General features: G+C 33.0%; 1 protein-coding gene across 1 annotated transcript in view; it reads right to left on the bottom strand.

The window, feature by feature from the left end:
- The window catches only part of PRKCA (protein kinase C alpha), a 487,054-nt gene that overhangs the window by 264,736 nt on the left and 194,601 nt on the right, over positions 1 to 27,717 (bottom strand). The window contains exon 3 of the mRNA XM_074224747.1: positions 22,758 to 22,840. Within this exon, the coding sequence (XP_074080848.1) occupies positions 22,758 to 22,840 (83 nt within the window). The remainder of the gene's footprint in view (positions 1 to 22,757; positions 22,841 to 27,717) is intronic.

Genomic DNA, 27,717 nt, shown 5'->3' with positions numbered 1-27,717 from the left:
TCACATGAATGGCTGTTAAGGGTTATTGCACAGATTTTTTTTTAACCAAAGTGTAGAACTTTATATTCATCTATGTTAAATTTCATTTCCATTTAAAATCATTCTTTTGGTTTGTCATGATTTTTTGAATTCCAGTTTCATCATTTGCTATATTAACTCCCCATCAACCATCAGTGGACCATCCATAAATTTGTGAAGTATGCCTTCTGTGTCTGCATTCAGTCTGGTACATCATAGCAAACACTTTTATAGAGCTCTAAGGTTTACAAAGTACTTTCCTCAGAACCACCAAAGGAGATAGGGAGAGCCAAGATTATTATCCCCATTTCAATTATGCATTTCATTCTTTATGATGATAGCACAGCTATTATCTTCATCAGCAAAAGAGAGAATTTGTAGTAGAGGGAAAGGAACTGGACTTACAAAATAGGAAATCTGGTTTCCAATATTTGTTATCCACTAGTTAGCTTTGTAATCTCAAGTGAGTCATTCTCATTCTCTCTCTCTCTCTCTCTCACTCTCTCTCTCTCTCTCTCTCTCTCTCTCTCTCTCTCTCTCTCTCTCTCTCTCTCTCTCTCTCTCCTTTATTTTAGTGTTGTATATTATTTCCAAAGCTAACCATCATTGGCAGCATTCTGGCTTTGCAAATTTTAGGCCAAATCTTGAGACTACTCTGTCTTGTTTGAAGGGGTCATTACAGAGCAATCCTGAAATTTTTTTAAATTTTTGTTTTTATAGAAATATTATAAACAGAGAATGGTTTGCATAGTGAATAGAGTGCTTGGGTCTTCAGAAAGTTCTGAGTTCAAATCTGACCTCACATGCTAACCACCTATGTGACCCTGGACAAGTCACTTAACTTTGCTTCACAAAGAGTTGGACATAACTGAACAACAATAATATTAAATAAAAGTTTGTTTGTAAGGCAGCTATATTCACAAAATATTCAGATCCTTCCTTTTAAATGAAAAAAAATTGGTTAATGGAAAGCAGAGTCCTATAAATTGTTCTTTCCATGTGTTTTTTAAATTTACTCTTCATTTCTAAGGCTTCTAGGCTTATTTGGTCTCAATCACCCTTAACACTACTAGATCAAGGAGCTCATTTTCAATTCCTACAAAAGAATTTGCTTTAGAGCCATTCAGTCAGTCATTGAGCAATAATTAACCAACTTCTTGTACAAAGTTTAAAATCTTAGATTTAAAGCACAAGGAATATTAGAGATTATATAGCACAAATTACTCAAATTACAGAATAATGCCCAAATAAATTAAATGTTTTGCCCAAGATCTCAAAGATATCAAAGGGTAGAACAAAGATTCAAATGTGAGTTGACTGATATGTACATAAATATGATACAAAGGAGAATAGAATAAATGTAAAAGAGAGGTCAGTTAAAGTGTTATAAAATATATGAAGAAGAGCGACCTTAATCTGGGGCAATTCAAGCTTCATGGAAGAGTTAGGTTCTATTGGTTTATTCTTTGTTTTGAAGCAGACCAATGACATGATAGGGTGATGTATTGATCTATGCTTAATGGATTTAAGAAAGGGAGAATTGTATACAGTCAGTTGCATTCTCTCTTCCTAAATCATTAAAGTGCAGTGCTAAGACAAAAGAAAAGATGTCTAGAGATGGCCCAGGATGCAGTAGATGACCGTGGTGTCTTCTGTTTGACCAATTTCTCAGTGTTCTTACAGTACCTACTTCAGTCTCCTTCATGAGCAATGAAACAAATTTTTCTCATCCATTCATTTCACCAGGGGAAGTCTACATTCTTAGGATAGACATCCCCCTAAGTCACTGATGGGTTTGAGACCTGTCAGTTACCTTCAGCCTGATTTAGCTGTCTGCCAAGGTAGCAGGGTGTGGCCACTGGATATGCTATTGTTTCTTGGTGCTACAGATGAGATGTGGGTGAAGGATACTCACCAAAAGTGAATGAACAACCCTGAAGAAGGGTTTGGCAAGTGCTCACACCAGAGATGCTAGTCCTCCTTGAACACTAGACCTTAAAGGAAGAGAATTAATTCAACAGAAATAGATGATGAGCAGGAATGTCTTTTGCTTTCATGAATAATAGCAGGAACAAAGGCACAAGACAGAAGACAGAGAAATACTTCAATTCAGCTAGAATATGGAATACATGAACAAGAGCTGCATGAATCAAGAAGACTGGACAAGTAGGTTGGGGTCAAGTTAGAGCCTTCAGAATCAGGACTTATATTTTATTTTATAGACAGTGAAGGAATAGGTGAAGGTTCTTGATCATAGATACGATGACTCATGCACCACAGTGGAGGATGGATTGTGGAGGAGAAAGATAAGAGCTCTGTTACAATAGTCCAGATGAAAAGTAATGAAAGTCTGAACTCATATAGTTAGTTGCAGGAGGAGTTGAGAGGAGCTGTACAAAATGAACCAGACATTGGATAAAAAGAAACAACCTAATATAGTCATGGATAAAATATTTGGTGTCAGGGAAGAGCAATCAAAGGTAATGCTGAGATTTTTAATGTGGTTGAATAGGCATATGTTGATGATATGAAGAGAAATACATAAATTAGGGGAAGAGAGAAGTTTTAAATTCATCATTTGTGACCAAATGTATGTGTCAGGTATGCCTTGGATCACAGAATCATAGACTCAGAAGACATTTCAGCACTAAATTGATCTATTCTCCATTCTGAAACATTCTTTTAGAGGACTTATATGATGAATAATACAGATGGAGAGCCAACATGTAACTTTTACCAAAAAGAGATTTCTAAGTCAGTTTAATTTATGCCAATGATCAGTTTCCATTACCAACTCCCCTCCCAAATAAAACTCCCCACAATGATCCTTAGATAGGAAAGCAAGTCACAGATCCATAATAAAAGGATCTAAATAACTCTCCAGCTCCTCACTGAAAGGGATCATAGGAAAGGTTCTTTCAGAGCCCACAAAGAACAGATATATATGCCCCAAGTTTTGACAGCAGAGATAAGGGAAATGCTGCAATCAAGGCAGCTTCCTTCTCTGTGTTTTAGAACCGCCAAACCTACATTCATGCAGGTCTTATGATTTGCCTCCAAACAGGAAGCTAGTCAGAAAATGGAATGATGGATAATTCCCCCCTTCCAGTAGGGAAAAGGCAGAGGATGCCCCGTAAAAAAAGAAGGGGGGAGAGGGTAAAGAAGAATTTGTGTTTCTTAGCTATTGACACATTTAGGCCAGAAAAGCAACCTGGAGTTTCATGGGTTACAGATCTGGAAATCCTCAAAGGGGGTTCAAAACACCTTCCCTCTAGGATTCAGTTCTTCCTCCAGACAATTCAGAAAGGACAGGTTTGGTTGTATTAAGAAAATATTTATGCTAGTCATTTACATGTATTATTTAACATTTATTCATTCCTAATTATTTGTAGTATGTTAATGAGATTTATGTCATTAAATGCATCAGATTAATTATGCAGCTAGTTTTATTAGATTATGGTAGTCTGTTCTTGTTTGCTTTGTTTTCAGAGATGGTTAATCCTATAGCATGCCTGTTACCATTCACTTTAAAAATTGATTAGTGTTTTTTAGCTAAGTACAATCAACATACATTTATGTGTTGTGTTTGAGGGAATATAATCCTAGAGAACACTATTTAGAAGTTGCAGAGCTTAGATTCAGGGCATGGAATCTTAGATTCACAGATTTAGAGATAAAAAAACAAAAAAACTACTACTACTGAATTCAAGTTTATAGGGTATTATACAGAAGAAAAACTGAGACTGACAGATTTAATGAGTTAACAAGGTTATACAGCTAGGAATCATGAGACAGGACTCCAAGCCTATAACTCTATACATGGAGCTATCTTGTTGTCTTTAAATGTATGGAAAAAGTTTTAACAAATGGAACTATCTAAAGGTAAAATGAGTTGATATTAGGGGTTCATCTTCATTGGAGGTCTAGCACTGTTAGGCATCAATCAGTCAATAAAGCAAACATCTTAGGGTCAAGGGGTGTGAAGATTGGGAGGGAGAAAATTTTATGAAAAATGAATATTGGAAATTATCTTTACATATAATCATAAAAATAAATTAATTTTTTAAAGAAAGAAAAACAAGAAAGCAGAAATACTTTACCCAGGGTCAGGTATTACATAGTTCAAATTAGCAGGAATTAGTTTATCTGAATAAACTATAATTATTTGCTGTCTTTTTAAATGAGAATAAGGTTTTAATGGGTGAAAGGGAGGAAAAGGTGATGAGGAGCTGACCAAAACCCAGAAGGCTTCTAGGTAGACAACATTAGCCATGGGTTATGGTAATAATAATAGCTGAAATTTATATAGCGTCTACAAGGTGTGAGGTGCTTCACAAATATTATTTGAGCCTTGTAACAAGTAGGTGCTGTTATTATCTCCATTTTAAAGTTGAGATATCTGAGTTAAATAGGTTAAGTGACTTGTCCAGGGACAACCAGCTAGTAGATATCTGAGGCTAGATTAGTGGGAGACAACTAATATGTATAATCACAATGCTAGAGTGAAAAGGGTTACTGAGGTCATCTAGTGAAAACCCTCATTGTATAGATTGGGGAGCTGAATTACACAAGGTCACATAGCTACTAAAGCTAGAACAGAATCATGCCTAAAAAGTAGATTTTTTGACTGCAGTCTTCTTTACTACAACCAACACTACTACTACAAATGACAATAATAATTATAATGTACTCTAAATAAATTGTATTCTAAATTAAGCCTGAGCCATATAAACAATATAGAAACCAAGATAAAAGGTCCAGAAGGCAGAGATATAAATGAATTTTTAACCAAGGAGAAGGTAGAATTCGTAGTTAGAGTGTGGTGCTCAACTAAGTTCTATTTGCCTTTTAATAAATAGGGTATTGGAACAGGTTATTTCTCACTCATGGACTATAGCTTGTCATTTATATAGGAAGGAGCTCAGAAATCATCTACCCCAAATAATCAATGAAGAAACTAAATGAGATGAGTAATAGCTTCTGTATAGAAAAATATAAAGTACATTCATGTAAATCATGGGCATTTCAATACAACACTAATGAAAACAAGGAATGTCATAATAAGAGATCACCCAATCCAATGTCCCCCAAAACACAGAGAAAGACATCAACTAAGGGAGAAATAATTTACCAAAAGGTCACCCAGTGAAAGACCTTAAACCCAAATTCCCTACCCCCAAATACAGAGTTCTCTCCACTATCCGTGCTCCTGGATTGCATCCCCAAAACAAGTTCTTTTCAGAGCTAGTGCCTTAAGCCTTCAACCACTTAATCACTTAACACAAATCTGTATTCAAACAAGATTATACATGAACAAAATGCTTTGCAAAACTGAGAACCTTTATACAAGACAGAGCTATTATTATTAATATTATTATTCATTTATTTGTATAGATGCTATATACTCCCATTAGAATGTAAACATCTGGAGGGCAAAAAAATTCTTTCATTTGTCTCTGTATTCTCAGTAACAAGTATGCTGCCTTGCATATTGTAAGTGCTTAATATATGCTTGTTGATGGGGTGGCTAGGTGGTGCTGTGGATAGAGCACCGGCCCTGGAGTCAGGAGTACCTGAGTTCAAATCCGGCCTCAGACACTTAATAATTACCTAGCCGTGTGGCCTTGGGCAAGCCACTTAACCCCATTGCCTTGTTAAAAAGAAAAGAAAACAAACAAACAAAAAAACCAAAATAAATATGTTTGTTGAATTTAACTGAATCAAAATTCAATAAGGGTATGGGAGTATAATGGTCAGCTGAGTTTAATGGAAGTTGGGGAAATTAGTATAGCAGCAATAGGGACTCTACAAAATCATGGGTTTTATGAAGTCAAAGGTTCTAGCTCTCCTCGGATGCAGGGACTTTTTTTTTTCAGTTTTTGCAAGGCAATGGGGTTAAGTGGCTTGCCCAAGGCCACACGGCTAGGTAATTATTAAGTGTCTGAGGTCACATTCGAACTCAGGTACTCCTGACTCCAGGGCCGGTGCTCTATCCACAGCACCACCTAGCCACCCTGGGACTTCTTTCTGTAGTAAAAGATATAACCTCTTCACACACTTTCAAGTCAGATAATTATAATTTATATCAGTATTTTATAAAGTGAGAGATACATATCCCAAAAGGGTCATGAAATAACCCCAAGCAATAATCAGATAGTGGGAAGACAATTCTGACAACTATCAAACATAGGGCTTATCCCCATATAACCTTTATAATTCAGTATTCCCCACCCTCTTCCAAAGTCCCCCACCATCCCCTTACTTCTGTTTTTCTGTGACTGCAAGAGATTGGGAAATGAAGTTGATATAAAAATAAAAGGCATCAATAAAAATAATTTTTTTAAAAAAGAAATAATTACCAGAACAGAATATACACCAAATTTAGCATACTTAAAGCATTTATTCTGAATATAAGATTTTGAAGAGTTACAGCTTCTCTTCTGTCAACATATTCTCTAATTATGTAACTATTTTAAAATTCATGTTGTGAATTTTGTGGTACTGATTCAGAACACTATAAATACAATGCACCTGCCAATTTTAAGGAAATTTAAAATTAGGTTAACAGGTTCATCAACTCTCTCTAGGAAGATTCTGATAGCCAGGAGTCAGCTTAAACTTTTTGCTACCAAAGACCCCAGAATATAAAAAGTTTATTTAAAAGGTTTAACCTAAAAAGAAAAATAAACTCTAGAGTTTCATGCTGTTAGTAATACCCATTCCATCATCTGGAATACTATTGTTCAATTAGAAACCAGGAGGATGGGAATTCAGGGAAGCCAGGAGGATTTGCACAAACTCATGTTGAGTGAGATGAACAGAACCAGAAGGAAATTGTACACTCTAACAGCAACATGGGAGTGAGGATCAACCTTAATGGACTTGCTCATACCAACAGGGCAATAATCAGGCACAAATTTAAGATATCTGTGATGGAGAATGCCATCTGTATCCTGAGAAAGAATTGAGGCATTTGAACAAAGACCAAAGACTATTATCTTTAATTTAACAAAAAGTTATCTTATTATGTAATTCTTCTATCTCTCATACTTTAAGTTTCTTCCTTAAGGATATGATTTCTCTCTCATCACATTCAACTTAGATAAATGCATACCATAGAAACAATATAAAGACTAACAAACTGCCTTCTGTTGGGGTGGGGGGAAGGAAGCAAGATTGGGGGGAAATTGTAAAATTCAAAATAAATAAAATTTTTCAAAAATATTCCATCATCATATAATAAAAGTTTCTTTATATATTATAAAATAATGCAATATTTACCTACAAGTATTATGGGAGAGAAAATAAGTTTTTATCTTTTCTTTTGTACTCTATACTAGGTCAATGTTTATAGTGTTTATCTCTCTCTCCTATGGTTGAGGTGGAAAGTAAAGAAAAACAATTCAGCTATTCAGAGTGCCTTCTCACTACAGTACTATTTTTCTACCCAGGATTCTTTTCTTTTATCCCCTGCTTAAGAAGAAATGGACAGATTTCTTACTAAAAAAAAATAAATTGTTATATCAACTACAACTACTATTTGGATATAGTTGTTTCTCTCACCTAAAGGTAAAGTTATTTCACCCACATTCATGTCAGAGCATTTAAAAATGCTCTTTATGCTTATCAATATGTGAGTAAAAGAAGAATATGGTCACCTACTTGAAGTGAACTGAAGCCAAGCATTCTGCATGTTTTATGTTTATATTGTGATCCTCAACAGAGAATATAAATGATACCAAGAGATCAAAATGTTAGAAGCATTTCTCAAAAACAGAGTTGTGGATAATTTGCAACCTTGTCACAAACACAGAAGTTGGGCATCTGAATTAAATAACACCCACACAAAGCCTGTTTTGTTTATTCTCTATTAAGTAATCATACATTAGATGGGGAAACAGCAAGGGGTTGGTTCAAAGGCAATATCATTTAAAACAACACATGTCATTAAAACAAAAATAGGAACGTGTCTATTTCTGATATTTAATTCAAATAGGATTTTACCAGATATTTTTAAATGTATTTGTTTGCTTATATAAATTTGACACATATTTACATAAATGCATGTAGATATAAACAAAAAATTTAAATTGATACTCAAAACGAATTTTTTAGATCACCCTCATTCAAGTTTCCATACAAAATAAGACTCCTCTTTAAAGTATCATTAGAAAGTGATCTTTGAATACTTCAAGTGACCAGAAACTAATAACTTTCATTTTCATATGGTTCTAATTATCTAAAAGTTCCTTGTTATATTGAACTTAAAATATGTCCCTCTGTAACTCCATCATGCCTCCAAAAGGCATTTTGAGAAACTAATCCTTCTTTTATAACAACCCTTCAATATTTAAGGGGCCCCCACCAAGTGCCATAAATCTCCCCTCTCCTGCTTTTCAGTTCTTTTTATGTGTAAGCTCCTGAAGGATTAAGTGTAAGCTCTTGAAGGGGAGTGATTTTTTTCTTTTTGCTTATATTTCTATTCCCAGAATTTAGTATGGTAAATACTTAATAAATGTTCCATCTGTTAATCTGTAAAGCAGTGGAGGGGTGATTGTTGGCACTTTTTCCCCTTTTCTGGGCTAAACTTCTTCAATCAAGCATTCCTCTTCTAACACTATTTCTAGCCTATCTCTGGACATCCCCCCATTTGTCAAAGTCCACTTCAGCTATAGTACCCAGAGGGCTGGATTTGGGGACAGGAAAACATGTATTCACATCCTAACTCTGAGTATTTACCAGCTGTGAAAACCTAAGCAAATCAATTAATCCCTCTTCCAGCTTTAGTTTTCACATCTGTAAAATGAGGGAGCTGTATTCAGTGACCTCGAAGGTCTCTATGATTCCATGAAATTCCATCTGTTACTTGACTATTTCAGAGTCTAGGCAGATTTATCTCCTCAAAGTCAGGGATATCAGGGCATCATCATAATTGTTCAGGCAATGAAAATAACATTAATAACTCACATTCAGGTAGCACTTATAGGTTTACAAAACATCTTATATACATGATCTCCATTGAGCACAAAACTACACTGAAAAGAAAATACCAAAATTATTTTTCACATCTAAATCAGCACTTTGACAGGAAAAGGATGGAAACAGTTCAAGAATAAAAACTGAATCAGATTATTAGAATGACTGGGAGTCATAAGATCTAGTTTTTCCCTTTAATAACAGAATGTTTTAAAGGAAGTCACTAAACCTATTTTGTTCTCTGACATGGGTTTATTAATATTTATATCAAATTACTATCTAACACTTAGCTTCGTGTTTGGCACATAATAGGTGTCATAGAAATATTAGTTACGATTTATTATATTATTTCAATCCAATAGACATTCAGCTGGCAAATTATCACAGAAAACACACAATATAGAGGATGTGTGTGTGTATATGTGTGTGTGTATGTGTATACATGAAATGTTCTGAAGCTATGATTACTACCTTCAAAAGCTTATAGTCTAATGAGGAAAGGGGGGTGGGGGGAGATAAAAATTTGACAAGCAGAATTCTTCAAACTTTCAAAAACTTATGATTTCTTTGATGTGTGTGTGTCCTCTTTCCACACTGTGACACCACAATCCTTATACTTTGAGAGAACCATATTCATGCATTGCAGCAGTTAGTCTTCTGTTGTTGCCCTTATTTAAATAAGTTCTCAGAGAAGAGACACACAGTTCATATCCAAGGTCAGGACATGAAGCTTTTCCAACTTAATAGTATTGGTCAGAATGTGTACACTATTAATATAACTTTCAAGAACCCAAGATAACATCCCCATGCCATGATTAGAATCATCTACAAACACCTAATTAGACTGTGCAAGGTACAAAATGCTATAAGAGAAGATTTGAAGAGAATGAAATTACTTTAGGATAAGGGAAATGAACTAGGTGGCACAGTGGATAGAGTGTTCAATGTGGAGTCAATGGGATTCATCTTCCTTGAGTTCAAGTAAAGGAAACTTTGAAAAATTAGTTATTTAATCTATCCAAGTTCTAAATAAATAAATTATACATAATTTATATGATATATAACAATATAGCATTTATAAAGTTAATATTATTTAAATTTATATATAGAAATAATTTATTCATTTAAATATAATTTGTTTATGAAATATACTTTATAAATTTTATAATATAATTTACATGATACATATTTATTTAGGGCCTAAACTCAGATAGATAACTATATAACAGATATAAGTAGATATCTAAGAATATATTCTATATTTTTGAAGTTTAAAATAGGCATGGTATTTCTTTTCCTCATCTCCAAAAGGCCATTTTCTTTTCCATTATTTTTACATTAAAATTATTTTAAATCACTGATTTTTAATTTTCAAAAATAGATTAAAATAAATTGTCTAAATACTACTAAACTCTAAAATCTTGGCAAAGGCAATAGAGAGAAGCCTTGATTTTCTAATTTTAAAATCAGTTGTATGAAATTCTCTGCTAGCTTAAACTACCTCAGTCTTTTGTGATTTATTTTAGTAAATTGGAGAACAATCTATTTAAGAACAAGTGAGTCATGATATAGTTTAATATCAATAAACCTAAAATCACTCTCCTCCACAGGAAATATCATTTTCAAGTATGAAACTTGTACATTCTTATTCTTACCCTGTGAGAACCCTTGAAAAAAGCATCCCATAGTTTTCTTTTTGTTGCTGGTGGGTGGAAGGGGAGTGGGTGAAGAGGAACATTTTTTGTTTTGCATTTTGCTTGCAAAGGCCTGGGAACTGCAATTGCATAGAACAAGAAATGTACAAACTGACTTCTTAAGTCTATTTATTTCAAATATGTTATACAACATGGAAAAACAATGTAGATGTCAGTATCACCACTTTTTATATGCATCAAGGCATTTTCATTTCACACAAAAATCATATGAAAATTGTAAACTTTGTAAGGATTAGGATGCTGTTTTCTTTAAATTTGTCACAATATGGATTAGTTTTTTCCATAGAGTAAAAATTCACTGCTTAACATTTTCAAAGTGAAAATTTAGACCTGTTTAAGAAACTCACAGCATAGAAACTTCCCTTCACCTTCTTTTCAGTGATACAGGATGCCAATTATTAAATAACATAGTTTTAGTTAGTAGCTTGGGTCCTGAAGAGGTTAAATATTATGCCTCTGATCACTCAGTTAATGCATGTGTCAGAGAGAGAACTTGAAACCATCTCTTACAATTTGTGTACAAAAAAAGAAAAATCAGTTTTATAAATACAAGATGGGAGTGACATGATTAGACCACAGATGTTCTGAAAAAGATCCAGGGATTTTAGTGAATTTAAGGCTTTTATGACTCAGTGGTGTGATGTGGCAGTCAAAAAAAAGTTAATATAGTCTGGGCCTGCATTGAGAGAGGCTTAGTTTCCACAAAACTGAGGATATAGCTTTACTGTAGTCTGTTTCATCTTAAATAATGTGCTTAGTAATATGGACACAATAGTTTTAAAAAGATATTGATAAATTACAGTGTCTAGAAGAAGGCAAGGAGAAAGGTAAAGGGCCTTAAGTCCACTAATCAACCAATTAACAAGCAATTACTAAGCACCACAGAACAGCAACATCCTAAGTATTAATCTAGTGTTACCAAGAATAGGAAAGTGTTTCCACAAGGAGTTTGCTTTCTACTAGGGAGATAACACACACAGTAACCATAGATTGGTAAGTCTAGGAATTTAGGAGTCCAGGAAAATCCTCCTACATAAGGTGATATTTAAGTTGAGTCTTAAGGAAATCAAAGGCTCCAAGGGAAGATAATATTTTAATCATAAGGGCAGGTAAATAATAACTGCTATGGAAAGGCACAAAGAAAGGAGTTGAACGATTATGCATAAGAGACAACCTCAAGTACAGAACAGACAAGTAAGGCTGAACTATATAGAATTAAAGGAGGAGAGCCTTGTGTAAGGAGACTAAAGTGATAGGAAGAAGCCAGGTTGTTAAGAGCTTTAAATCCTGAATGTAAGAGTGCTTATTTCATCCTGGGGAATATAGGAAGCCACTGGCATTTATCAAGTGGAGAGAGGCCACTGTCTGATCTGCACTTTAAGAAAGTCATTTTAATGGCTTTGTGGAGGGCAGACTTAAGTAAAAAGTGACGTAGGGCAGGGAGGTCATTATGAGGCTATTATAAAAGATGATTAGGCCATGAACCAAGGTGATAGTTGTATGAGAGGAAGAAGCATGTAAGAGTTATTCTGGAAATAGAAATACAAGATATGGCTATTGACTGAATGTGTGGGTTGGAAATCAAAGAGGATACCTAGATTATAAATATAGATGATTGAAAAGATAGTGATAACCTTGACAGTAATAGGGGAACTTGGAAAAGGGATAGGTATGGGGGTAGGGTAGGGTAGAGAGAGATAGTTCTGTTTTGGATATATTGAGTTTGAGAAGCCTATATAATAGATGTCTATTTTCAAAATGTCTCGTCAGCAGGTAGTAAATCCATATTGTTTAAGAATGGGTTAAAGGAACTGGGGTTGTTTGTTCTGAAGAAGAGAAGACTCAAGGAAGACACAGAGCTCTCTTCATCTATTTAAAGAACTTGTTGTAAAAAGGGGATCAGAATTCTGTTTGGCTCCAACAGGGCAGAACAAGGAGTAACAGATGGAAGCTGATTGAGGTTAGATGTTGGGGAAAGATTAAAAAAAGCCTTCATAACAATTAGAGCTGTCCAAAAGTAGAATTGGCTTCCTTGAGAAATGGTGATTCTCCTTTCTGTGGAGGCATTCAAGTAATGACTGGATGAAAATCTTCAAATAGCAGGATTCCTGGCCAAAAGCAAACCTAGATGTTTAGTGAAATTCCTTCTATCTCTCAAATTTGGATTTTGTTTTCCTAAATGAAAGTCTAGCTCCTTATCTACTATTCCACATAGCCTTGCAACTTTGTTTTATTGATGAGAAAACTTTGATGAGTTTGTCTATTTGGTTCTTGTCCATCATCGAAGAAGATCAAAATGACATCACTCTGTTAGGGATGAGTGATAGTCTAAGAGTGACTGATCAGATCAATATGAACTTGGAATTGGAACCACAGGTTGAGCACAAATAGTTCATGTGAACACCTGGGATGTTTACTCTAAATTTACATATCTCACGTTTCCTTCCCAGTTGCTTCAATTTTGCCTTGCTCATAGAGCACAGCACCCTCTCTGATGAGGGCATGCCATGCTGGGTAGTTCTGTGCCAGTGTCTCCCAAATTCCAAAGTTAAGGGTATCCCTGTATCGCTTCTTCTCATTGCACTGTGAGTGCTTGCCCCGTGTGAGTTCTCCATAAAATAGACATATGCCTGGCATTCAAAAAACCGGGGCAGATCATTATAACTGAGTTCTCTGTAGTAATGTTTGAATGTTTGGAAGGACCTCAATGTCTGCTATCTTATCCTTCGGTGGTCTTCAGAATTTCCTGGTTTTAATTACTTTACTTTGGGTCATTTCATAAAAATCTTACCAAGTTTCTTAATATTTTTCAAATCCATCAGTTCTTAAAATATGATGCTATTCTATATTCATATATTTCAATTTATTCACTTACCAAATCAATTGTAATTTATTCATTATCTTGTATAACAGACCCTTATCAAAGAGATTTTACATAATAAACTTTCCCCAAATGACTGCTTGTCTTATTCTACTTTTTCCTTTATTTTTAATAGCTTCACAAACTTGAAGGTTTAAATGGATCAAGAAAACCTCTTATCTTAATATGTATTAATTTATTTCTTATTTAGTGCTTTCCATATATTTGGAGGGCTATATCAGTCTTTTACATGTTTTCCCCTTCCTGTAGTTTCTACTATCCTGGTATAGCTTTTAAAAACTTGCAAGAATATATGATTATTACAGAATTGTCTTCTACACAACATTATGCATTATTTCCCCTCCACAGCCCAAAGTCATTTGCTAAAGACTCTGGAGATTAATGAAAATAAAATAGCTAAAAGAAAATGTAGCTTAGAGGGTAATACTTCAAAAATGCTTTAACTCCCTTGAACAGATTTTCATTTTTCCATTCCCTTGACTCTTTTTAAGACTTCTCCAGCTAAAATGCATTTATGAAAAAAAATACACTGGGCAAAAACAAGTATTTTATTTTAATGATTTCTATCTTTCATCACTGTGTTATTTTTTCCCCAATCCTAATTTCATGCTTCATGGGGAAATTTGGTTTTAGAGTAGTTGAGTAGGATTGAATATATTATTTCCAAAAATATCTATATCCATTGCCCTCACTGTTCTTTGAACAAAGATGTCCCCCATGTCTAGAACTTTCTTCTTAATCACTTTAGCCTCTAGAAACCCCTAGTTCTTCCTTTCAAGAATCAGCTTAAGGGCAGCTAGGTGGCACAGTGGATAGAGCACCAGTCCTGGAGTCAGAAAGACCTGAGTTCAAATCTGACCTCAGATACCTAATAATTTCCTAGTTGTGTGACCTTGGACAAGTCACTTAACACCACTGCCTTAAAAAAATCAAGAATCAGCTTATTCCAACTAATTCATGAAGTCATTCTTGATCTCTTCCTTTAGCCTTCTAAGACTGGAGAGGGATACAGTTACTAATTACAAGAGTGAACAAAGAGCTTGGCCTGGTTTCAGGGAAGAGATAAGAGAATAGCTGGGAAAGGTAGATGAATGAAGAAGATTAAAATAAGTCCATAAATAAGCTTCATGAGCACAATCACAGAATCCCAACTGTTTCTCTAGTACTATGTTTATATTGCAGCACAATGAAACAAAGACAGAAGAAAAACCTGACTAGTGGATAAAAACAGAAGTAGGAGCATTCATAGAATGGAAAATAAGCGTTTCTTCAACATCTCATCAAAAATGGAGATGAACCTTAGTAGTCAAAAAGCTGAACTGGTGAACAAGAACTCTGTCCTGTTCTTCCTTGGTTCTACCATGCTGGAAAAATATGAGCATAGGAATGGTGATGGATAATATATGCCACAACAATCCATAGAAACTGCTTCATAATGTGTTGAAGGTCATGCAATCTGCATGGATGGAGAGAGTACTCAACAATAGTGAAGTCACAATGCTCTTAAATATTTTAAAACATTAGATTTGCTTCCTTTACATGCTGCAGAGGATAGAAAAAATGTGATTCGTGTAAGAAGCAAAACGAATCAGAAGGTATAACACAGAAAGATCTTACTACTATGTTTTTTTGGAAAGATGAGCTTAGATGAATCCCAGAGTGAAAATGACCTACCTGAAGATGTTCTGTCTGAAATTTTGTAAATGCTCTTTCAATATCAACTTTTATCTAGTACTCAAAAGAGTAACTGGCATGCAATAGGTACTTAATAAAATATTGATTGATTAATTGATGCTTGTTTAGAAGTCAAATTCAATCAAAACAGTTTTGCTGTTATCACAATTCTGCCTTTCAATAGAGAGCAAAAAAGCCAATTGGATGGTTTTTCCTTTTTCTTCTTGAGGGGCAGAATGCTATTGTGGAATATCACTGGATGTGGAGTGAGGAGAACACTGACTATGAATTGGTAGGCTTTTAATAAATACTTACCAAATTTAATTTGATGCCTCACTGATGATAGGATTAATAATATCTATAGTTTCTATCTCCCAGAAGTGCTTTGAGTTTCCAAACAAGAAATATATATAAAATGCTTTGTGCTTCAAGTATCAAATTTGTGTCAGAAACTATCAATAATTTATTCATATAAAATAATTAAATTCACTGACATTAAAAAAATACAGTTGCCAGTATTAAGGATTTTAAGTAAGAAATGTTTGACAAAAGTTCATTGCCTGATTCAAATGCACAGTGAGTTCAAGAAACTGTTGTAATATATGGAGATCTTTAGCATATTATCATGAAGTAGATTTCAAGGGAAACCTTAGGTACTTATCAATCCTCAATCATCTCTGCTTCTTCAAGAGCTTCTTTGCTTCTTAGTAAAAGTTCTTTTTCTTTTAGATTTTCAAGGCAATGGGGTTAAGTGGCTTGCCCAAGGCCACACGGCTAGGTAATTATTAAGTGTCTGAGGTCACATTTGAACTCAGGTACTCCTGACTCCAAGGCCGGTGCTCTATTCACTGTGCCACCTAGCGGCCCCCTTAGTAAAAGTTCTAAAGGCATTCACAATCTGACATACTTTTTAATTAGAGAATTTTCAGTGTATCAATTCAATACCTCATATATAGCATGTATTAAAATCTCTGTAACTTCATAAGCCATATCATGTGTGTTTTGGGGGGGAGTTCATGTGCTTCTCCCTGAAAACACAGCATTCCCCAATGCAGATTAACAATTAAATTATAATTTTTAATCTTAGAGAGTGACCCAGGGCACAGGAAAATTAAATATTTTGCCTATGGTTAGATAACCAGTTTATATCAAAGTCAGAATAGGAACCTTGATTTTCTTGATTCCAAATCACATCTCTACCACTAACTATACTATGCTATCTCTACCAACAAATTTTCAGATTCCCAAGTTTTAAAATTTGAAGACTAGAAAAAATTATCCCATTGTACACTTACTATAATTATACTACTAATACCATGGGGACAACAAAGAAGAAGTTCCTGATTCAAAGAGTTCATGGCATAAACAGAGGAGATAAAGATATTCAGAAAAACAATAAGACACAATAAAATAATTATCTTTCAAGGAAATGGACCTGTATTCAGATAAGAAAAAAATCAAACATGAAATGCTTAATAGGAGGGAATATAAAATATAAAAAAGAAATCTTATCTGAATCTTCATGTAGAGTTTAGTCCACTTTCTTCATCCATAGAAAAACTACTTGTTATTCCAAACTTATTCTATGAAGCAAAGCTGAAATCTTGCAATTTCCTCAAGACATAAATCCAAACAACCAAAACAAACTATGACACATTGTCTATATCTATAAATTCAAGTCAAATTCCAATGAATAAATTAAATATTAATTATATCTGGGTTCAATATTCCATCCTTTACATAAGAAAATTTATATAGACCCCTGTAGCTACAATTACAAAAAAACTCAAGTGAAATAAAGAATAATATAAATAGCTCAAAGAATATGACTGGGCCATGCCAATATAACTAGTAAGATTTTAGTGCTACACCAATTAAATTACCACATGGGTACATTATATAATAAAAGCACATAACAATAAAATTCATTTGAAGGAAGAAATTTAGAATCTCTAAAGGAAAAAACTGAAATAAAGAGAATTCAAAGTATATTACAAATTAGTGATCATTAAAACAATTTTAAACTGCTAGAAAATAGAAATGCAGAGAGTAGGAATTGTCTTTTGCCTTATTTTATGTCCAAGCATCTGGCACATAGTAGGCGCTTAATATAGATCATGACCTAGTAACGGTCAACTTAAGTAATTCAGTCTTCAATGAATGTAAGAGTATATAGGAGGTGGGGAAGCATATCCTATTTGACCTGATTGTTGGAAATCTGAGATGAACTGAAAAATTTAGTTTAGTTCAAACCTTAAATACATTGTTATGAAGTTGTGAACTCATCCAGTTTTTCTGGAGAGCAATTTGGAATTATGCCCAAAAGGCAACAAAAATGTGCATATCCTTTGATCCAGTAATACCACTGCTACGTCTATACCCTGAAAAAGGGTTAAAAACAGCAACTATACAAAAATGTTTATAGCAGCTCTGGTTGTGGTGGCAAAAAAAATGGAAACTTGGGGAATGTACATCAATTGGGGAATGGCTTAACAAACTATTGTATATGTATGTGATGGAGCACTATTGTTCTATTAGAAACCAGGAAGGATGGAAATTCAGGGAAGCCTGGAAGGATTTGCATGAACTGATGCTGAGCAAGATGAGCAGAACCAGAAGAGCACTGTACACCCTAACAGCAACATAAGAGTGATGATGAACCTTAATGGACTTGCTCATATTAACAGGGTAACAATCAGAATATTTGTGATGGAGAATGCCATCTGTATTCTGAGAAATAATTGTAGAGTTCAAACAAAGACCAAAGACGATCACCTTTAATTTTTAAAAAAATGTTGATCTTATTGTGTAATTCGGCTATATCTCATATGTTTCTTCCTTATGATATGATTTCTCTCTCATCACATTCAACTTAGATCAGTGCATACTAAGAGAATGACTTAAAGATTAACAAACTGCCTTCTGTGGGGGGAGGGGGGAGGGAAGCAAGATTGGGGGGAAATTGTAAAACTCAAAATAAATAAAACCTTTCTAAAATTATAAAAAATACTACATATCACAAAAAGCTCAAAATAAATTCATATCATAAAACAATTAAGAGAGGACTATATCAGGAATTTTGAAAAACTATATCAAGTCTTTCACAGGCTATAGTATCCAAGATATGAAGGAAATATAAATATAAATATATATGTAGGTTTCTCTCTCTCTCTCTATATATATATATATCTCTATATATAGATATAGATATAGATATATAGATAGATAGATCAAAAGTCAAATCCCGATGAGTAAATGGTTAAAAATATAAACACTTTTCAAAAGAAAAGTGGCAAACTATCAACAACAGTAAAAGTGAATCAAAACAAATCTGGGGTTTCATTTTATACCCAAGAAATTGATAAAGATGATTAATGATAGAAATTGAAAATGCTAAAGGTTGTGAAAAGACTGGCACATTAATAAACTGTTCTAGAAAGCAATTTTGATGAAAAATGGGCTAAATTATATGAAAAATGGGCTAAAATGCCTGCTCTCATTACTGCTATAAAGAAGGTAGTCAAGGATAGAAGTGAAGTGCAATATACATTAAAATATAGCAGTACTTTCATGTAGTACAACATAGATACTCATGGATTAGAAAATGAATTAAAAAGACTTTGGTGTATATATATATATGTATAATATATATAATATATATTGTATATATATGTAATATATATATGTATATTACACACACACACACACACACACACACACATATATATATATATAAATAGATAGATAGATAGATAGATAGATAGATAGATAGATATATAAATAAGGTTGACTCTGAAAAAAGAGATAAGGGAATAACTTCCTTTCTCCACAGGGATTGGGAAGAATGGAAATTAAGCAAGGTATATATTGTTAGAATTGAATGATATATTAGTTACCTTTGCTAAATACTTTGTTCTCTTTCTTTTTTCTTGGTTATAAGGAATGGCTACCATCCCTCCAAATAAAGAAAATAGGATTCAGAGATGTTCAATAACCAGTAAATTTCAGATGTAAATATGTAAATTAGTATTCTCAGTCAGTTATTATTTCCACAAGATAATACTGTAAAATTAAGAAGAAGAAGAATAGCTTAATGCAAATAAAATATTATAAGGTTTAAATTAGGCATTGTTTACAACATACCTATGGGGCAATGAGCTAGGTATTCAAATTTCTACTTTATAGAAGAAACTGAGGCATGTCAAGGTTAAGTGACTTACCTAGGAATGCTAAGTTAAGCATCAGAGCATGAGTCCAAGTTTCTTAATTTGACCTTCACCACTACCTCTATCCTTTGATTCCACATAATATCTTTGTCATTCATTTGTCATTTAATCATAGATTGATTTATGACATTCATAAATGTGGGAGGATCAAGTAAAATAATATAAATAGTAGCCTATTCCTCTCAAAATCATTTTGTAACATTCAATTCTTTTGAAAGTAGTAAGTGCTACAAGGAAGCATGAGTTTACTTGTGTACAATACGAAATATAAGTATTCTTTAACTTTTCATGTATTGGCATTTTTTTCTACCAAGTAGATTTGCTTGATTATCTTTGACATGAAGGTAAACAGTCTTCAACATCTAGCATTGTGCTGTAGGAGGCATTTAATAAAAAATTGGCTGAATGAAAGAAAAAAGAAATGCTATCATTTTCATACAAAAAGCAGAACACATATTTATTTCACAGTTGTTTACTGTCTCTAAGATTCAGTTTCTTCATTTGCAAAATGATTGGAGTTCACTAGATGACCTCCAAGGTCCTCTCCATCTTTAATTGAAGAGAACAAAAGAAGAAAACTTCCTTGATGTCTGTCATCTCTACATATTCAGAAATATGTTCCTCAACAGTATTATTTGCAATGCAAGGTAACCAAGAATCTCCATCCATACCCTTCTTATGATTATCTGAAAAAATTCACATAACAAGGAAAATAATGTTGGGTAAGAGAAAGAGGAACCTGATCCATTTATTAAAAGACCCTTAGATCTTTTAACCCAAAGAATTAAAAGGCAAAGATTTTACTCCTTAAAAGATGTCTGCTCCACTGTATGAAAGGAAAGACTAGCTAATCCTTTGCACACTTCAATATATAAAAGGCAATTTTCTCCAATATAAAGAAGTTTTCTCTCAATTTCTTTTGTAAAAATATTAAAATGTAAGTATCACACAGTGTTCTTCACCATCAATTAGCTGTTTTATTATGATTATTTAAAAAACCCTTGAATACATTTGAAAGGAAAATAAGAAAAGATCATGTCAAAATCAAAGGTCACAAAATACCTTCCAATTCTGCTTGTTACTTCTCTAACCTGATATCCTTATATCTAGCTTTAGGTTCTACAATTAAAAATGATTTAAAAAGGATGGAGTGATATAATAGAACATTTAACATGCTGAAAGGAATACTTATTCTCTTCCATTCACACCTTTCTTCCTAACTTGCCTATTTCTGTAGAAGGTACTATCATTCTTAGTTTCCCTCACTTCTTATATTCAGTAAATTCCTTTCAAATGTCAGATCAGGTACCACCTTGCACAGAAAGCCCATCTTGATTCAAACCCTTCTCACTTTCCCATTAGAAATTAACTTAATACTTTGTGAGTATTTTTCATATATATATATGTCTATATAAATATATATATATATTATACATTTCATGATAGCATTTAAATGCCATAAAAGACATAAAGATTTGCTCTTTTGTTTTTTGCAGTCTCAATTCATAGCAAAATGACTGGCATATATGAAATATTTAATAAATGCTTGCTAAATAAATGAGTGATTAAGAAACATGAACACAGATATCCAAAGAATTGGATAACAGATTTTCATTTTTATTTCAATATTATTAAAGAAAATAAGAAATATTTGAAGAGCTGGAGAGAAGGGAATTGCAATGAATTTATCTATCACTATGATCATTGCTACTATACGTTCCCAGAAAAAGGGAGGAAAAAAGGAGAGAAATGGTAAAAAGAAAAGGGACAGAATAAAAGGATAGAGAAAATGAAAGAAAAAAAGACAAGGATAAATAAAATTATCAACCCACAATGTTTTGGGTCAGGTAGAATAGATGTAGGTATGTAAAAGGATATAGATGGATGAATAATACTACTACTTATTCATCTCCTAATCTCTCAAACTGATATTATTTAGCAAAAAACAGGGAAGAAAAAGATAAGTAGGAAAAAGTCAAATGAAAGTTTGATAAAAATATTCATGAAGTCAAAAGGTTAATAGCCCAATATTCTGAATACTCCCACATCTATTTTGTGTTATATGTCATATATCCTATCACCAGGTAGCCATTAACTTTTATCCTTGTTTATGTTTAAACAAAAAAACATTTTTTAAAAAAATAATTAGGTATAACTGAATGAAAAAAGTAGTGAAGACTTGAGAGAACAAATGCCAGTGAAAGAATTCATTTCAAACATACAGTTCAAATATATCTCTGAAATGAATAGTTGAAACAGAAAAAAATTGTCAAACTTTTTTTCAAGCAAAGTGAGTAAATGGAAGTAAGAGCTGAGGTATTTAAGAATCTTTTCTGTGTGCTAAGCTTTGACTTGTCATAAAATTTGACTTATCACAAAATGAATACTCATGAACCAGTGACAAGAGGGATATCTAGCATATGTACATATTTTTATGGAGGATTTATGGGATGACATAGATAAGAATCTCAAAGAATTCATCTTCCAAAGTGTTTTCTAATATTCTTTTCATTTCATCTTTTTCAATTCATTCCATTTCATCTTTTTCACCCTTCCCTCATGCCAATTCAGGGAGCTGGGAAAGGAATGAGTGGAATATTATTGTAGCATCTGTATTTTTTTAAACTCAAATCCATTCTATCACTTTTATTTTTATCCTCTTTCTCTAAATGCACTTTAGATGTTAATATTCTTCATGTATTTTTATATTTTGTCCAATATATTCCATTTCTAGAACAAATGAAAAATTCAAGGAAACAATGGTAAGGACAGAGTAGAATTAGGGCATAAATAAACTACATTATATATTCAGACAAAGGAGGCTTCTGAAAAGTATTGTTCTTCTAAACAGATGTTAAATTATTTTATTCAACAAGGGAATTTATAATGCATAATGAAAAGGCATCAAGCATCACAGGAAACAAACAAGCAACATTTTATTACATCAGTGGAGTGCAATAAAAGACTCGTTATTCAATAAGCCATTTGAAGTGAAATGAAGCCAGATTTATGTTCCATTTATGACTCATCAATATGTTTCCAGGGAAAATTATGTGTACTTCATGGAGTAGGACAAACTTTGCCTAGTAACTTATGTTACAACTAATATGAGAGTGATGGCTTTGAACTTAGTGCCATTAACCTCTTCTTTGCTGCAACATAAAGACACATGAAAGTTTCCAATTATCTGCAAAAATGGCAAAAGAAACACTGCAAAAATTGTCAGACAAAGATTATATGAGCCAGTAGATATCTGCTTATACTTACATCAGTGTCAGGCCCTTTATCTGCACCCGGACAAGAGAAAGTGACAAATTCATGGCACCTCTTGTGAACAACAAAACAGCAAACTGGTAGGGAGAAAATAAATCCACAATTAGAAGAGGTTTCCACTTATTCAAAACAAATTTAATCTGACCATAAATGGAATACTTTAAAAAGTAATCACATAGCATTCATTCAAAAACTAGCAATATTCACTACTGAATTAAATATAGATGAATCACTATCTTCAATAAATTTTCACCTTCAATGATTGTATAACATTAGTTCTTTTATGAAAAACAAATCAGGTAACATAAGTAAGTCCTCATCAACAAATTTAGTTTCCTCACCAATAAATTCAGACTAATAATAAATACAATGCTTATATCTTGAATGGTTGTTCTGAGGCCTAAAATAGATAATATAACTTTGTAAAGTTTCAAGTACTATGTAAATGTGAGTTACATCATCATAATCTCACTCTATGAGTATATATATGTGTGTGTGTTTTATAAAATATATACATATTTATGTGTGTACACATATACACACATATATACATGTAATTGTATGCATGTATGCATTATTAACTTTGTAATAGGGCAGTTAGGTTGTTCAGTTAGAGTCAGGAAGACTTCAATTCAATCTCAGGCATTTTTTAGTTGTGAACCTGGACAAATCACTTAACCCTGTTTATCTCAATTTCCTCATCTGAGTGCTTTAGTGTTAAGCAGATAATTTGGATTCCCCTTTCTGATTGTTGGAGGCATACTATCATAATGGCTCTAATACATGAAGACACCTGGGTCTGAGACAAGAAACAAGGACTACTAGATATGGCCAAAAAGAATGTTATTCTCTCTCTCTCTCTCTCTCTCTCTCTCTCTCTCTCTCTCTCTCTCTCTCTCTCTCTCTCTCTCTCTCTCTCTCTCTCCCCCTCCCTCCCCACTTCTTTCTCCCCCCCCATCCCCTGCCAGGTTGAGAGTGAGTTCCTATTCTAAAGCTTACCTTTGTTCTTTAAAGTTATAATTAGTTTGAATTTTCCAGCTATATAAAATTCAATTCATCATAGCTCCTTCTGATCTGGGTGCTTCATTATTTTTGAAAAGAGAATTGCAAAAAGAGACAAGGTACTGAAGACAAGATACACAGATGAAAGCCAAGGGGACAGAAAGGACAAACCCTTTCTGTTTAAATTGTCAAGTGGAAGCAGTATTTTCATTCCCTTCCTCTGTGCTGGGGCTCAAGAACTATCTGAGAGAGAAGATTTTAATGCTATATAAATTTCCCCCAAAACACAGAAAGGTCAAGTCATATGAATCCAAATCTCTTTCCTCTCCCCTACACTAAAAGTAGGTTAGAAAATAGAAGTGTGGCTCTGTTGTTGTGCTATGGTTGCCCTCATTCACACAGACTTTCTGGATTATTTTCCTTCTATATATGCTCATAACAAGTTTCCTGCAACCAAAAGCATTTAGAGAAGGGAGTAACTAGAAATGATCAGTTATGTTCTCAGTACAAGGTCACTCAAGAAGCAATAACTTTCTTCCTCATCTGAAATCAACCCACACTAATGATATATTTGTTAAATGTTATAATATCATATGGGATATTTTAATTCTTTTATGTTTTAGGAGTTCAAATAGTATTCTAATTATATAAGAAAAGCAGAATTTCTTATATTTTTCTTGCATAAATTAGAGCTGCCAATTTTGCAAAATAATCTATTGTGTATTTTCTTAAATTTATATTTTTATAACTTTGAGTTAAGTTCAACATTGGGGGAAGCATTATTATTAACTGAATTTTGACATTTTAATATTCCAATATTGCATGTTTAATTTTGATTCCTTTCAAAGTAGTTTTATTTCCATGCTATTTCTTTTTCTTTTTTGTTACTGAGATTTTGACAGAATTTTTGTTTTGAATGTTGATTCTCTTTATTCTCATTTTAACTTTTGTTTTTCTTTTCTGTTCTGTGTATTTCCCTTAATTCTGCCTAATCTATCACTAGACCATATTTAATTTGTTTATGAGTATCTGACTTGGACAAAGAGAGGAAAGGCAAGGGAATAAGACTAGGCCACAACAATTATTGATAGCTATAGTTGATAATTCCTTTCCTTCACCACCTTTTTCCTAGTAAAAGAAGAGGATGTGAGAAAGAAACATTATAATAGGGTAAAATGAAAGTTTGAATGTGCCCCAGACAAACTAGGACCTAAGAAAGTCCTTAGTTTAAAAACAAAACAAAGTCAGATGGATCTGGAAGAGAAAGTGAGACTGCTAAATTTGCACAATGCTACTTCAATTAAATCCAATTTACTTGCAAGCCAAGAAAGCACCTTCCTGATGCCATTGATCCTCTTTGAGAATAAAGGACAAACAACAACAACAATCACAATCATGATTCTGAATTGCAGAACTCATGCATGGAGAGGGAGGGAGAATTTATCATAAAATAGACTCAGAAAACATTGTTTATAAGAAATTCATTTGAAACTATGGATTTACATTTAATAGATGAATGTGAGCAAGTTGGCAATTAGGACCTCTGTCAAAGTAATGATACAAATAGATATAATAAAGCAAGATAAGCAAAGATATTATGCTATGCTTAAAGGAATTGTGAATATTAATATCACACACATATATATGTATATATGCATGTGTGTATATATAGAGAGAGACACACAGAGACATAATTTCTACATACATAATGGAAAATGAAAGTTTAAATGCCTTTAAAAAGGCAGCAAAACATTAATTGATGGGAAGTTTAATATATATACCTTTCAGACACTGACAAATCTAACAAAAATATAAAGAAAAATTCAAATGGAATTTAAAAAAATTATAACTATTAATTTTCAGCAGAATAGGAATGTTACAGTGTATAACTGTCCTTTTTTGCATCTTTACAAAAACTGATAAAATAGTTATAAAAAGAAGATAAATATTTATTTTTGAATAATATTTATGAAAAATCTGTCTGATATAAAATATATACACACTAATACAAATGTATAAAACTTTATACAATGCTATTTTGATTTATTATATTTATAATTTATATGGAACATAAGTTATTATCTTTATTGTCATTATATTATATTTATATAAGAGTAATTACTTTATAGTTAAAGGAAATAAAAGTCAATTCTCAAATGAAAAAAATCACTGCTACCAATAGGCTTATTTTTAAATGCACAATTTTACTAGTAATAAAAGGAATGCAAATATTCCTTGATAGAAGGGATTGGGTTTTTTTGGAGGGGGGAGGTTGTATCCCAGTACAAAGGGTGATTAATAAGTCCTTGGTGAATGGGCTGAAATTAAAATAATTTGTAAATCTATCTCATAAACACTAGAAGGTCAATAGTGACAATAGGAAAAAATAATAATGATTGGATGTAAAGGAACTCAGGGAACACAGGAGATCTATTGATGGAACTGAGAATTGTTTCAATTATTCCAGAAAATAATTTAAAACTACACCCAGACTAAGTTTCCTATAGCCTTCTACCTAGCAATACTACTATTAGACATATCTTGTAAGGAGGTCAAGGACAAGAGGAAAAGAACCAATATGTACAAAAATATTTATAAAAGAACATTTTTTTGTGAAAAAGAACTAGAAACAAAATAGATGTTCATCAGCTGGGGAATAGCTGCACTGATTTTGGCAGATGAATGTAATGGAATTTTATTTCCCATAAGAATTGAACCATATAATCACTAAAGTCTCTTTCAGCTAGAAATCTATAATTCTGGAACTCTCCATGACTTTCCCAAGTCACACACAACTAGTTTGTGTTAGAATTAGAACTCAAACCTAGGTCTTCAAGACTCTGTAATGCTATGTACATACATTATAATGGATCTGGAGTCAAAAGATCTGGATTCAAATCCTGACTCCAAAATTTATAGCCAAGTCATTTCTAAGGTCACATCACTTGTCTGAGTTATTTTCATAATCTGTAATAATAAAAACAATATTACATGTATTAACTTCCTCAAAGGTTTGTTGTAAGGAAGAGTTTTTTGGATCCTATGATGTTAAAGAAATTATTACTATAGCCATATTCACTATAGAAACAATAACAAGCATCCAAAAAAGATGAAAATTAATTCCAAAAATAAAATAAATTCAAAATTATTTCAGTGCCTACTGTGCATAGAACACTGTATTTATTTTTTTGTTGTTGTTTCAGGTCTTAGCTCCCTCTTCCTTTCTTCCCCTCAAAAAAACTCCTCCTCATTAGATACTGTTTTATTCATAAGGTACTCCTAAACCTGCTGATGGTGAGAAAGTGAGGGCATTAGATAGTTTATATTACTGTAATACAAAATAACAAATTCATATCATGTGGTCCTTTTCTGTATTAAAGACTCTTCATTTAAGATTTTTGCTATTTCCCTTGTATGAATTTCATATCGGTCAAGGACAGAAAAATAAATATGTTGAAATTATGCTCGGACATAGGTTTTGGAACAGTTAAGAAGAATTTTAAGACATCTATTCTGGCCCTGTACAAATAAGTCTCTTGAGTCAAATAAAAAATCCAAGGGGTGTTGGAAACAGACATAAATTCTAAACTGGTCCTTAAAATATGCTATAATGAAGAACCATTCATAACCAACTCACGGTGGGGGGGGGGGCAATACAACATATTGATTGGTCAGAAAGGCAAGGTTTCCAAGCAAAGTTTCAAAATCAATTTGTGAAGATAGGAAAAATCTTGGCAGTGATAGAACAATACACAGCATTTCAAATTTAAATGTTTTCTTCTCTTCCTGTCCTTGTCTCACTGCCTAGCCCACCAAGACCCAAAGTCTTCAAGTTGCCCCCTTGCCCTATTATATTATTTTTTATTTATTATATTTATTATTTTATGTGGAACATAATAACTTATTATCTTTATTGTCATTGTGTCATATTATATATAATAAGAGTAATTGC

Source organism: Macrotis lagotis, chromosome 2, assembly GCF_037893015.1.
Source record: "Macrotis lagotis isolate mMagLag1 chromosome 2, bilby.v1.9.chrom.fasta, whole genome shotgun sequence".
Lineage (NCBI taxonomy): Eukaryota > Metazoa > Chordata > Mammalia > Peramelemorphia > Peramelidae > Macrotis > Macrotis lagotis.
Note: the sequence above shows the minus strand (reverse complement) of the source record. Positions and strands in the feature narration are given on the sequence as shown.